Consider the following 13,121-nt stretch of genomic DNA (forward strand, 5'->3'; position numbering starts at 1 on the left):
CTTCCAGGCGCCGGGGGCCGGCCCTATAGCCGCTCCGCAGAGGCGCGAGTGCGCGTGGTAGCGAGCAGCGGGCGGGGGCCGAGTCCGAGACCACAGCAGCGGGCACCGGAGCGGCCCAGAGCAGGGCGAGCGCCATGAGCAGCAAATGCGACGTGGTCGTGGTGGGGGGCGGCATCTCAGGTCAGTTGCTGCGCGCCTCTGCGCTCTCTCCTTTCCTCCTCCTGCGCTCGGACAGGTGGCTGTCTGGGGAGGCGCGCAGGGCATCCGTGCTGCAGGGGGTGCCCCCGGGAGCCCCTAGACTCTCAGTTCACGGGCGGGGATCGAGCGAGTCCAGAGCACCAGGCCACGAACCCTCCCCTGGGGGAACGATTTGGTGTGTTCCTGCACAGAAGCCTGAGGCTGGAAGTCTGCTGAAGGTCTGGGGCCAGACTTCGAACTCCCCCTTTACCCCAATGGCTAACATGCCTGCGCTTGCTGGATTCTTCCCTGCATGGCGAAAGGGCACGTGGGAGGTGAAGGGACTGCTACTGAAGGGTGGCTCAAAGTTCAGTCCTTGGCTCTAACTTGACCTCCACACTCTGCACCCTCATTTGCATGCGCCACAACGCGTTGTTATGCTGTCACCTGGAATGCGACCTTGAACAGCTCCTGGCACAGAAGGAAAGATTGGACCCTGGACAAGACGTTCCTGACCCTGATTCTCTGCGGTTGCCTAATTGTCATGGGTCTACCTGGGGCTGCAGAGCCTTCTTGGCAAATGCCTCCCGCCCTACCATCCCCACGCAGGATGGTCAAGCCACCCATCAGGGCTAGTGTGGAGAGACTGGCAGGGAGGAGGACAGAGACTCCCCTCTCCAACACAAGGGGCTGTGTGCATGCAGGGTCCCCAAAGTCAGGAGTCAGAAGGAGGGATGGGTCAGCGGGAGAACCCTTCTCTGAGGATGTCAGACAGGTCATCCAGGGTGGAGTCAGTGGGAGTAAGCAGTGCTACCAGAACAGCCTGTCCAACACAAACTCCCACACCTCCTGGTGCTTGAGCAGTCAATAGGACACCGCCAGAACCCACGGCTGTGTTGTCTACGAACTGACCTGACCAGATCTCAAGTAGCCTCTTTAACCTTCAGGAGCAGAGAGCAGTTCTGCTCCTGTGCTGGATGAAGAAACCATGGCATTTGATGTTGGGTATTAACCCTGGTCCTGTGCGACTCCCCCAACCCCAACCTTCCTCACCTTTAGATCAGATCTCAGGCTACAGTGAGGAGGGTCTGCTTTTGTCTAGTTGGCCCTCATAAACTCATCCATCCCATGCCAGGCTCTATGCCCGGTGCTGCAGGTACATAGATGCATAAAGCACAACCCCTGGGCTCTAGGAGCAGGGGGCTAGGTGGGGAGGGGGAGAGCATGAGGTTCCGGGGGTGGGGGGCTGCCCAGATGTGTGTGATGACCATTTCTGTAGGAGTTGCCAGCCCAAAGCAACCTTGCTCGCTAGATCTCTATATATACAATTTGGAAAATATTTCTAACACAGAGCAGTTAAGTACGACCTTTGAAACAAGTGGCAGGCTGAGGTCGGACAAGGCTGTGTAGATTCAGTTTTCCTTCAGTATTTTTAACATCTCTCCTAAAGGAACTTGGATTTAAAAGGATACCTATCTAGATGTTTTAGAAACCAAGTACCTCTCAATGGTGCCACGCACAGCACTCCATCTTATGGAAGCTGAAAGGTCTCTTTTCAGGCCCCTAAAGTCTTTTTCTTGCTCAAAGTATGTGTTCAGATTCTTCCATCCCCTCCCCCTTTATTTTGCCCTCTCTTATTCATACTCTAAACCTTCATGCTCACTCAAGTAATTCATATTAGACACGTTCAGGAGGGGTAGATAAGGATTGAGATTGTTTTTTTTTACAGAGCACTGGTGAACCTCTAGATTCATCCCCAAACTCTGATCAAAACCAAAGGATTGATGAGTAGATCTGTCTTTTCTCAAGAACATTACACGGAGTAAACATTGCTCTAAACCAAGAAAGCAGGATTCCAAGGATTCCTTACTTAATTGCTTTATCTGCTGCATAGGGATAACACCAATTAGTCATACCTAGACTACAGGGTTATTGAGAAGGGCAAGTGAAACAATATGTGTGAAATAGCTTTACAAAGTCTGAAATATGTCACCAGGTCCCACAAGAGTTTTACACATTATTTCAAACAGTAGGCATCAGGGTAGACTGTTGTGGTGCTATTGTTAGTTGTTGAGTCGGCTCCAACTCATGGCGACCCATGTACAATAGAGTCAAATGTTTCCCGGTCCCATGCCATCCTCACGATTGCTGGCATACTTGAGTCTATTGTTGCAGCCACTGTGTATTTTGAGTGCCTTCCAGCTTAGGGGTCTCATCTTCCAGCACTATATAAGACAATATTTGGTAGTAACCCTTAGGGTTTTCATTGACTAATTTTTGGAAGTAGATCACTGGGCCTTTCTTCCTAGTCTGTCTTAGTCAGGAAGCTCTGCTGAAGCATGTCCACCATGCGTGACCCTGCGGGTATTTGAAATACCTGTGGCATAGCTTCCAGCATCATAGCAACACACAAGCCACCACAGAATGGCAAACTGACAGATGGGTGGTGAAGACTGTGATTGGGGATGCACAGATGGGTTACATTGTTCTTGCTCTGGAAGACCTGTTAATCTAAGAAGGGAGATAGTATACTCAAACAAAGACAATACAAGGTAGAAAGTGGTACATGCCACAAGAGGGGCCATTCATTGATTCATTGTTTAGTCATTAAATGCACATTTATTATCTATCTCACATCCTGCCCTAAAGAGAATAAAACACGAATTATACAGAGCGGCCACCCTTGATTCCTGATGAATAATTAATGCTAATGACCTAGGATAGATGCTTTAGTAGCCCATGTACAAGTTCTAGGGAAGGTGATAGAGGAGAATGTTAAATTCTGCCTGAGAAAATCTGGGAAGGCTTCATAGAAGAGGTGACATTTGAACTAGGTCTTGTTACTATTGTCGTTAGTTGCTGTCGAGTTGATTCTGACTCATGGTGGCCCATGTATGCAGAGTATAACTGCTCCACAAGGTTTTCAAGGCTATAACCTTTCAGAAGCAGATTTCCAGGCCTGCCTTCAGAGATGTATCTGGGTAGGTTCAAACTGCCAACCTTTTGGCTATTAGTGAAGTGTTTAACCATTTGCATCCCCAGGGACTAAGATGAATATGAATTCACCAGAAGACTAGATGAAGAAAGCATTTTAAGCTAAGGAACCAAAAAAAAAAAAACAAAAAAAAACCTGTTGCCATCGAGTCCACTCCAGCTCATAGCGACCCTATAGGACAGAGTAGAACTGATCCCATAGTGCTTCCAAGGAGCAGCAGGTGAATTTGAACTGCCGACTTTTTGCTTAGCAGCCAAGTTCTTAACCACTGCGCCACCAGGGCTCTGAGCTAAGAGCTAAGGAACGGTTGATGTAAAATCACCAATATGTGAAAGAACATGATGGTTTGTTTGAGAAACCTTAATACCCTTTCATTACCAAATTTTTGCTTAAAAAATTTTTTTTCGATGGCATGTGTTTTCAGTATTGGAATGCACCCTTACTAATTGAGTGTGTTTAAATTTCTGGTTGGTAATATGGATTTTGAGAAATACGATCTGGTAATACAAGCCAATAAGGCAAGTGGCACTCTGGCACCACCGATCTGTGGTAGGACAATATACCAATAATAATGAAATAAAGAATTTATTGCAGGTACCTTTCCACTAGTTACATGGGGAACCTCTGGTTTTCCAAATATGACGCAGAAAAACCAAAACAAACCCATCAGGGCTCCCTAACTATCACACAGGAAAGCCATAATTATGCTTGCAAGTCTTGTCTCAACTCCGATTTGCTGAGCTTCACACTTTTCAAAAGGGACACACCTTGACGCTAAATGCACTAGACCCAAAATAGTATCCTGCCTATGAGGTCCAGAGGCCTAAAAAGTGGCTGGTATGCTGTTAAACCAGTAATAACCAAAGAAGTAAGAACTTCAGTGTGAAGGGTTGTGGGTGCTGGTGGGAGACAAAGCCAGAAACAGCAGTCAGGATGCATGGGGGCCTGTATGTCATTCTAAAAGGTTTATCTCCTCCTGTGGTCAATGAACGTCCACTGACAATTTTTTACTCACAGAGGGATGTGTATCAAGTGACTGGGAATATGGCGATGGTGTTGGCAAAAATAGGGAAATGAAAAGAGTAGGTTTTGAGAAAAGATGGGACATCTAGAGTTGGAGGTGTTCAGTCAGGAAGAGAAGTCTAGCCATTGAAAATGTAAAGAAGAAGTTGGGGTTACAGATGTGTAAGACCAAGATTTTTTTTAATTGTACTTTAGATGAAGGTTTGCAGAACAAACTAGCTTCTCATTAAACAGTTAGTACATATATGGTTTTGTGACATTGGTTACCAAACCCATGACATGTCAACACTCTCCCTTCTCGACCTTGGGTTCCCTATTACCAGCCCTCCTCACCCCTCCTGAGGCCGAGATGTTTTGGTTGAAGCCACTGAAGTAGATGCAATGACTAAAGCCAAGAGTATAGAGAGAAGAGACGGGGCCAAGGACAGGACTGTGGGGGATGCTTACATCCCCCACAGGAAGACAGAAGATATTTCAGTCATTCTCCACAGATTCATTCATGAGAGAGATGAGGAAACTGAGAAATGGAAAAACACTTAGTTAACCCCAGATCTTAGCTCAGATGTCACTTGTGAAGGCAGCCTTCTCTAATCCCAGCAGCTTGCATTATGTGCCTCTGTTTAACTCTCTCCTACTTCCGTGTTCCTTCTCATGAGTTTTTAATTTTTCCTCATTCATTGTCTTTCTCTTCACTAGGTCCTAAGCCTCTGGAGGCTGGGGAGGTGTCTCTTTCTCTCTCAACAGAGGCCCCAGCCCCCAGCCCCAGAGCTCTGCCTGGCATAGTGAATGCTCAGTAAACGTGTTGAATTAATGAACTTTAACTTTACACCAACAAAGTGGCAATTGACTGGGTCTGAATTTCAGATCCATTTACTCACAACCCTTTTGCTTTTCCTACGAAATCACATTAAAAAACCAAACCCATTGTGGTCGAGTCAATTCTGACTCATAGCGACCCTATAGGACAGAGTAGAACTGCCCCATAGAGTTTCCAAGGAGCGCCTGGTGGATTCAAACTGCCGACCTTTTGGTTAGCAGCTGTAGCATTTAACCACTATGCCACTACGGTTTCCAAGAAATCACATTAAGAATGAGAAAAGTAATAAAAATCAGAATTTTAGAATGAATAAGTGACCGACACAATGATTTATTTTTTAAAGTCTCTGAATTTCACTCTCATTTTAAAGCTTTGTTAATTATTAAACATGGGACATTCTGGTCATTCTCTGATAATTTTTAAAGCTGTCAGCACTTTTTAATCACCCCCTTTAAGATAAACAGAGATGTATTAGGGGTATAGCTGGTTAATATATAACTTTCTGTTTTGAGGATTGAAAACATTTTCAAGGCAATTGTAGAACAGCTTTTTAAAAACACATACAGGATATAAATGCATCCCCACCCAAATCTCTCATCCAAGGTTCAGGTCACCTCTGGAAGTTTGGCAGGGCAATGACATCTCCCACATGGAAGGGGAGAACAGCATGTAGCTTCAGTCCTGAGTCTTGGTTTTAGTGTTTGTGCTGGTGGAACCATGGGAACTTTGTTTTGAAATTCTGAAATGGCTCTTGCTCAATCCTCAAAATAAAAGCTACAAAAGGGAAAACTCGAAACAGAAAGGAGAAAATTCTGGCCAGACTTGGGAGAGGAGATTCAGCCATCTGAAGGAGGCAGGCATTTGGCTGAGATCTCTGGAAGAGTCGGAGCCAGCCTTCCAAATTGTCACCAACACGTGGCAGGTGATATGTGTGGTCAGGAGATCGAGCCTGGCTGCAGACTGGCAAGATTGGTGGGACTAGCCTGGAAGAGAGCATCAGAGACTCTCATGACAAAATGTTGTGAGTTGAGGGTCACAGTGGGCAGATGTTGCCCCTGTGTTAATGGCAAAAACCTCCTCCTCACCTTTGATGAAGAAAGATGGAGAACTACTGAGGGCTTCTGTAACCCACTGGAATGTTCTAGAATAATAATAATAATATAGATGCGACTGGAAATTAGTATATTCTAGCCAAAGAAAGAATATAGAGAGTACAGCAATATTAAAACAGCATATACTTTATTGGCAGACAGAAACGGTTGCTGTCTAGTCAATTCTAACTCATAGTGATCCTATAGGACACAGTATAACTGCCCCAAGGGTTTCCAAGGCTGTAATCTCTATGGAAGCAGACTGCCACATCTTTCTCCTGCGAAGCAGCTGGTGGGTTCAAATGGCCAGCCTTTCGGTTAGCAGCCAATCACTTTAACCACTGCACTACCAGGGCTCCTTTGTCAGACAGAGGAGGTATGAATCTTGATTCCTTCACTTACCTGTTGTGTTACATAACCTCCAGGTTCTTTAGCTTCCTCATCTTTAGGAGAGTTGTTATGAGGATTAGAAAGAATTAATGAGGACTATACACAGGGTCATTGTAGCTTCAGCTTTTAGACTCCTTATTCTGCCTTTGGGAAAATATATCCTTGTTTGGCTTCTAGGGTTTTTCAATCTATGGGAGCAGAAACAGGCATTTATATGTAATCACTTCTTCCTCTTCACCAAACAAAGAATTATTCTTGATGTGAGGCTTTTCAAAGGGAGCAAAAGGATGTGGGGTATGCATGTAGGCATGTCTAGGGGCCTGCCTGGTCCCAGACTCTTCCTGCCCCACCCCATTCTTTTATTTCCCCCAACGACGGGCTCAGGCTGCTCTTGGGCTCTGGGACCCTCTATGTTTCTCATCAGGAGAAATTTTGGAAGCTCTAGACCTGTATTTCAGCATCATCCCAGCCTGGCTGTTATTCTGATTCTGACTTGGTCCTCCTTTCAGCCACCTGACTCCTGTCTTAACTGGAGTTAAGATTTAACTGTCTTAATACAAAGAGCTAGCATTATCAAATGCTGCCTACATGCTGGGCAAGGTGTTAGGAGCCTGACTTTTCACAGCAGCTCTGGGAGGGTCATGAATGGCAAAGCCCTATGCCTTTTGCTGTATTCTAACACCTGGGCTATATTATTGGGAGGGACAGGATTGGTGGATTTTGTTGGCAGAGCCAGGTGCCACTGGAGCCGTAGCTTTCAGGCCCTTCTATACCCTCAGAGTGGAGCCCTGGTAGCATAGTGGTTAAAAAGCTCGGTTGCTAACCAAAAGGTCAGCAGTTCGAATTCACCAGCTGCTCCTTGGAAACCCTATGGGGCAAGTCTACTCTGTCCTGAGGGGTCGCTATGAGTTGGAATCAATCGACTCGACGGCAACGGGTTTATACCCTCAGAAGTCACCAGGGCAGATTGAAGACCTGGCTTGGTCATTGACAATGGCAACAGTTTTCTTCTCTAGCTAGGTACCTACGTCTAGTCTCCCTGCCACACAGAGGAAGTGGTAGAGCAGAGAGATTAAGAGCATGGAGTCTACCCTGGTGCCACCACTAACTAGCTATGCCACCTTGAGAAAAGTAGTTAGCTTTTCCCATGTCTTAGTTTCCTCATCTGGAAAATGGGGATAATGATAATATTCTTCATAAGGAAGTTGAGAGAATTAAAAGAGAAAATACATGTAAAGTGCTTGGAATGGGGCTTGGCTTCTGGTAGGCACACAATAGATATTGGCTATTATTGTTAGTCAGACTGTCCCTCCCACTAATATATCCCAGGTGTTAGAATACAGCAAAAGGCATAGGGCTTTGCCATTCATGACCCTCCCAGAGCTGCTGTGAAAAGTCAGGCTCCTAACACCTTGCCCAGCATGTAGGCAGCATTTGATAATGCTAGCTCTTTGTATTAAGACAGTTACGTCTTAAATTAAGACGTAATTAAAATGGCCACTAACCACAAGTAGGTGTAAAGTGCCATTGTGCCCACCTACTCCACTATCAAACTTTGGGCTGAGGAAGTGATTTGTGGTTGTACATGCACATGTGCTAACATACATACCTACACATTCACATTCACCCCGACACACACACACTAACACACACATACTGACACACACACCCTGATACACATACCAACACACAGACATGCATAGACACACACGCCAACACAGACACATGTACACACAGACACATACACACAGATGTGCACAAACACACACATAAACACACAGACAGACACACACACTCACGGAATCTTATCCTGTAACAGGAATGCTGTTATGAGCCCTACTTTCTTGGCCTGTATATGATTTACTAAGACAGATAATAAAAGAAAACCAGCAGCTAAATTTAAAGAAAAAGCTTAAACTCTGATTATTTTTAATATACATTTAAAAGATAAATATATCAGAAACTATAAACACAAAACACATTTCTCTATGAAGACTTCAATTCATTTGGTGTCCAGCAGATGTTTGGTTAATAACAGGGTCATCCCGGTATTACTCCATTTAACGTTCATTTCCCTGTTTGATTTCTTCTACTTCTGTGAAAATGTCAATGTAGGAGAAACTAATTTTAATCTCTTAACCTTTGCCCAGTGTCATTGCAGCCATTTCCCCTGCATCAATAACTTAGAATCTGTTCTTATCTCTTTTGTTCCCACTCACACAGTTCAAAGACACACACACATTGAGAGGATTTTGGTAAAGTGGTTACCTCATGCAACTGATATGTATGTAATTAAAGTTTATTTAAACATACTACCACTTGGTAGGTGAGTATCCGGCCACCACCAAGGAATAACAGCCAGGAGCAGAGAGCGTGTCCTTTGGACCCAGGATCCCTGCTCTGTGAAGCTCCTGGAAGCAGGAGATATAGAGAGAGACAGACAAAGAGAGAGAGCTATAACCCTGAAGACAGTGAGAAGCAGTGGCAGGAGAGACCTGGCAGCGGAGACCCGGCAGCAGGAAATGGTGAGGTGGGCTTCCCAGCCCACAGAGAGAAAGCTGAGTGCCTTCGGGTAGAAGCTGAGGGCCAGGAAGAGGCATGCCTGCGAGCACAGCTGGGGAGAGGCTGTCCTGATGGAAGGAGTCCTGGTGGCATAGTGGTTAAGAACTCGGCTGCTAACCAAAAGGTTGGCGGTTCAAATCCACCAGCCGCTCCTTGGAAACGCTATGGGACAGTTCTACTTTGTCCTGTAGGGTTGCAATGAGTCGGAACGGACTGAGCTGACTCGATGGCACCTAACAACAACAACCGCTTATAACTGAAGAAAGCAACTGTTCTAATGATTCCTGTGTTTTTGAAAATAAATCATCAGGTGTCCTCTGGTCAAAATGAACCCATGAACTTAAAGAGGTAATTTAGTTTCTAACTTCTTTCTCCAAACTTTTGGATGCCAGTAGCATTCCCATGTTCCACTGACATAGCAAAATCCATGTAATGTTGTTTTGGTGTCAAGTACTATTTCTCCAGATATCAATAATGATAATTAATATGTTATCAACAAATTCTAATATATTAGTACATTTCTTTATTCCTGTCAAGATGTAAACTACATACACATTATGCATTTGACCAATGCACATTGAATGAGGACTCCTACAATTTAAATAACATTTAAAATGAATGAATATTAGATTATTGCAAGGGGCAAGATATAGTGTAATGGCAGATGTCCATCAATACCTGGGACAAATGAAATGTGTACAGTTGCATGTGACCCTGTGTAAGAATTACCACTAACTTCAGTTTCATCTTTGGGCAGTTATTTCAGTACACAAACATACTATAGAAAGCCAAGGCCCAGTAAGCAATGTTTCCAAAGTCAGCATGTATTTACTTACTGAAGGGAGATACAGAAAAAGAGTAAGACCAAGTTCTGACCCTCAGGAGATTTAAAATGCAACTGGAGACACAAGACCAGCACATACAAGCAATAAGAAACAATAATAAACAATCTATAACTGAGTGGTAAACAGTGGCCCAAGGGCTAAGTTAGCTAGAAGAAATCACGGAAGACCTGAGGAGTTGGAGAAAGTCTCGTTAAGGGAGTGGAATTTGAACAGGTCCTGAAAAACTGTCAGGATTTGGATGGGTAGAGAAGAAAGAAGCTTTACAGATGGTAAACTAGTTGCTGTCTGTCATGGACTGAATTGTGTCCCCCCAAAATATGTGTCAACTTGGCTAGGCCATGATTCCCAATACTGTGTGATTGTCTACCATTTCGTCATCTGATGCTATTTTCCTATGTGTTGTAAATCCTACCTCTATGATGTTAATTAGGTGGAATTAGAGGCATTTATGTTAATGAGGCAGGACTCAATCTACAAGATTAGGTTGTGTCTTAAGTCAGTCTCTTTTGAAATAGAAAAGAAAGAAGTGAGCAGAGAGAGGGGGCGGAGACCTCATACCGCCAAGAAAGCAGCACTGGGAGCAGAGCCTGTCCTTTGGACCCGGGATTTCTGTGCAGAGAAGCTCCTAGACCAAGGGAAGATTGATGACAAGGACCTTCCTCCAGAGCTGACAGAGAGAAAGCCTTCCCCTGGAACTGGTGCCCTGAATTCAGACTTCTAGCCTGCTAGACTGTGAGAGAATAATCTTCTGTTTGTTAAAGCCATCCTCTTGTGGTATTTCTGTTATAGCAGCACTAGATAACTAAGACTCTGTCCCATGGCAACTCCGTGTGTTTTAGAGTAGAACTGTGATCCACAGGATTTTCAATGGCTGAGTGTTTGGAAGCAGATCACTAAGCTGTTCTTTCGAGGCACCTCTGGGTGGACTCAAAACACCAAACTTTTGGCTAATAGCTGAGCACGTTAACCATTTGCACCACTGTAGGAATAATATAAATAATAGATCCAGAGGCACAAATTAGTGGGTTATATTTATTTATAGGAAGGTAGAAAGTCCACCATGGCTAGAGTAAATGTATGGGGACATGGGTAATGGGTAAAATTAGTAGAAGGAGGGCAGAATGAAACTATGAAGCATTAACAAGCAAAGTGAGAAGCTAGGTTTTTATGTGGTTGGAAATTGGGGGCCACTGAAAATTGTGATATAAAGATAGGGTGGATAGTTGTGTGCCTGGTGGATAAGAGGGCAACCCTGAGTCAGGGAAGGCAAAAAATGGGTAGCAATTCAGGAACAAGTTGAGAAGCGATCAGTTGGTTATAATGAATTGACTTATCCTGAACACTCAGGGGAGGTTATAAGAGAAGGCATGGAGGACAAGAATGGCAAGGAGAAAATCTTTGAAAGTACATTTTGCTTTTCACTATTTTGCTGAATGCCTACCCAGAGAAGTATCAAAAAAAAATAATGTTTTCCTTCTGAAGTTTTATAATTGGAATTGAAGGGCTTGTCTGCATTTAAAATATTTTCTTTTTATTTGTTTTATAAAATGAAAAGAGATTTTCTTCCCAAGGGCTGTGACCCAACTCACTAAACGATAAACACATCTTGAGCAATCAGAAACACAAAGTGAAGAGTTCATCCTATCTGCTGTATAAAATTGTCCTTGAAACATTTGTTTTGCAAGAGATGGGGCACAATCAGAAAACATCTTTAGGCAGGTCTGGCCTTTCAAATGTTAGTGATGTTGCCATAGTCTTCCTTTCATGGCATCTCAAATGTCATACACTAGTAAATTTCTACTTAATGTCTAAAGTTTAAGCCCCTAATCTTATGTTTGTCATCTCGTACCAGTTTTCCCTCTGGCCTCATCAACATTTCTCAGAACTGCCCAATGGTGAAGATGTCCTACTAGGTCTTTAGTTTTATTTTCTCTCCTTCCTTCCTAAATCATCCCTTTTTTTGTTAACCTTTCAAGTATTTTTTTGAATATTTTATTGTGCTTTAGGTGAATGTTTACACAGCAAATTAGTTTTCCATTCAGTAATTTATACACAAATTGTGCCATGACATTGGTTGCAATCCCCTCAAAATGTCAGCACTCTCCCCATTTCTACCCTTGGTTTCCCGTGTCCATTCAGCAGGTTTCCCTGCCCCTTCCTGCCTTCTCATCTTTGCTTTTGGGCAAATACTGCCCTTTTGGTTTGGTATACTTGATTGCTCTAAGGAGCACATTCTTCACAAGTGTTAGATTGTTTATTTTAAAGCCCTGTCTATTATTTGGCTGAAAGGTGGCCCCCAGGAGTGGCTTCAGTTCCATGTTAGAAGAGTGTCTGAGGGCAATAGTCTCAGGGGTTCCTCCAGTCTCTCTCAGACCAGTAAGGCTGGTCTTATTTTTATGAATTTGAATTTGTTCTACAATTTTTCAAGTATTTTTTTAATTGTACTTTAGGTGAAGGTTTACAGAACAAATAGTTTCTCATTAAACAGCCAGTACACATATTGTTTTATGACATTGGTTAACAACCCCATAACATGTCAACATTCTCCCTTCTCGACTTTGGAGGATCTTTTCTCTTTCGGTGAAAATATACATAGCTGAAGATACACCATTTCAAAAATTTCTACATGTACAATTCAGTGACATCGATTACGTTCTTCAGGTTGTGCTGCTATTCTCACTTTAGATGAAGGTTTACAGAACAAAATAGTTTCTCATTAAAAGGTTACTACACATATTGCTCTATGACAATGCTTAACAACCCCACTATATGGCAACACGGTCCTCACTCAACCTTGGGTTCCTTATCACCAGCTTTCCTGTCCCTTTCTGCCTTCTAGTCCTTGTCCCTGGACTGATGTGCCTCATTAGTCCCGTTTTGTTTTATGGGACTGTCCAATCCCTGGCTGAATGGTGAATGTCAGGAGTGATTTCACCACTGAGCTAAAAGGGTGTCTGGGGGCCATACTCTCGGGGTTTCTCCGGTCTCTGTCAGGCCAGTAAATCTGGTCTTTTTTTGTGTGTTAGAATATTGTTCTACATCCTTCTCCAGCTCTCTCCAGAACCCTCGGTTATGATCCTGGTCAGAGCAGTCAGTGGTGTGGCCAGGCACCATCTAGCTGTATTGGACTCGGTCTGGTGGAGGCCTTGGTAGATGTGGTCCATTAGTCCTTTGGACTAATCTTTTCCTTGTATCCTGTTCTCTTCATTCTCCCTTGCTCC

At 43.9% G+C, this 13,121-nt stretch overlaps 1 protein-coding gene across 1 annotated transcript in view; it reads left to right on the forward strand.

Moving 5' to 3' along the window:
- Positions 1-85: 85 nt before the first annotated feature.
- MAOB (monoamine oxidase B) overlaps positions 86-13,121 on the forward strand; it is a 142,975-nt gene continuing 129,939 nt past the window's right edge. Inside the window, exon 1 of the mRNA XM_004376918.1 lies at positions 86-180. Within this exon, the coding sequence (XP_004376975.1) occupies positions 135-180 (46 nt within the window). The 5' untranslated portion in view covers positions 86-134. The remainder of the gene's footprint in view (positions 181-13,121) is intronic.

This window comes from Trichechus manatus, unplaced genomic scaffold (assembly GCF_000243295.1).
Source record: "Trichechus manatus latirostris isolate Lorelei unplaced genomic scaffold, TriManLat1.0 scaffold00046, whole genome shotgun sequence".
Lineage (NCBI taxonomy): Eukaryota > Metazoa > Chordata > Mammalia > Sirenia > Trichechidae > Trichechus > Trichechus manatus.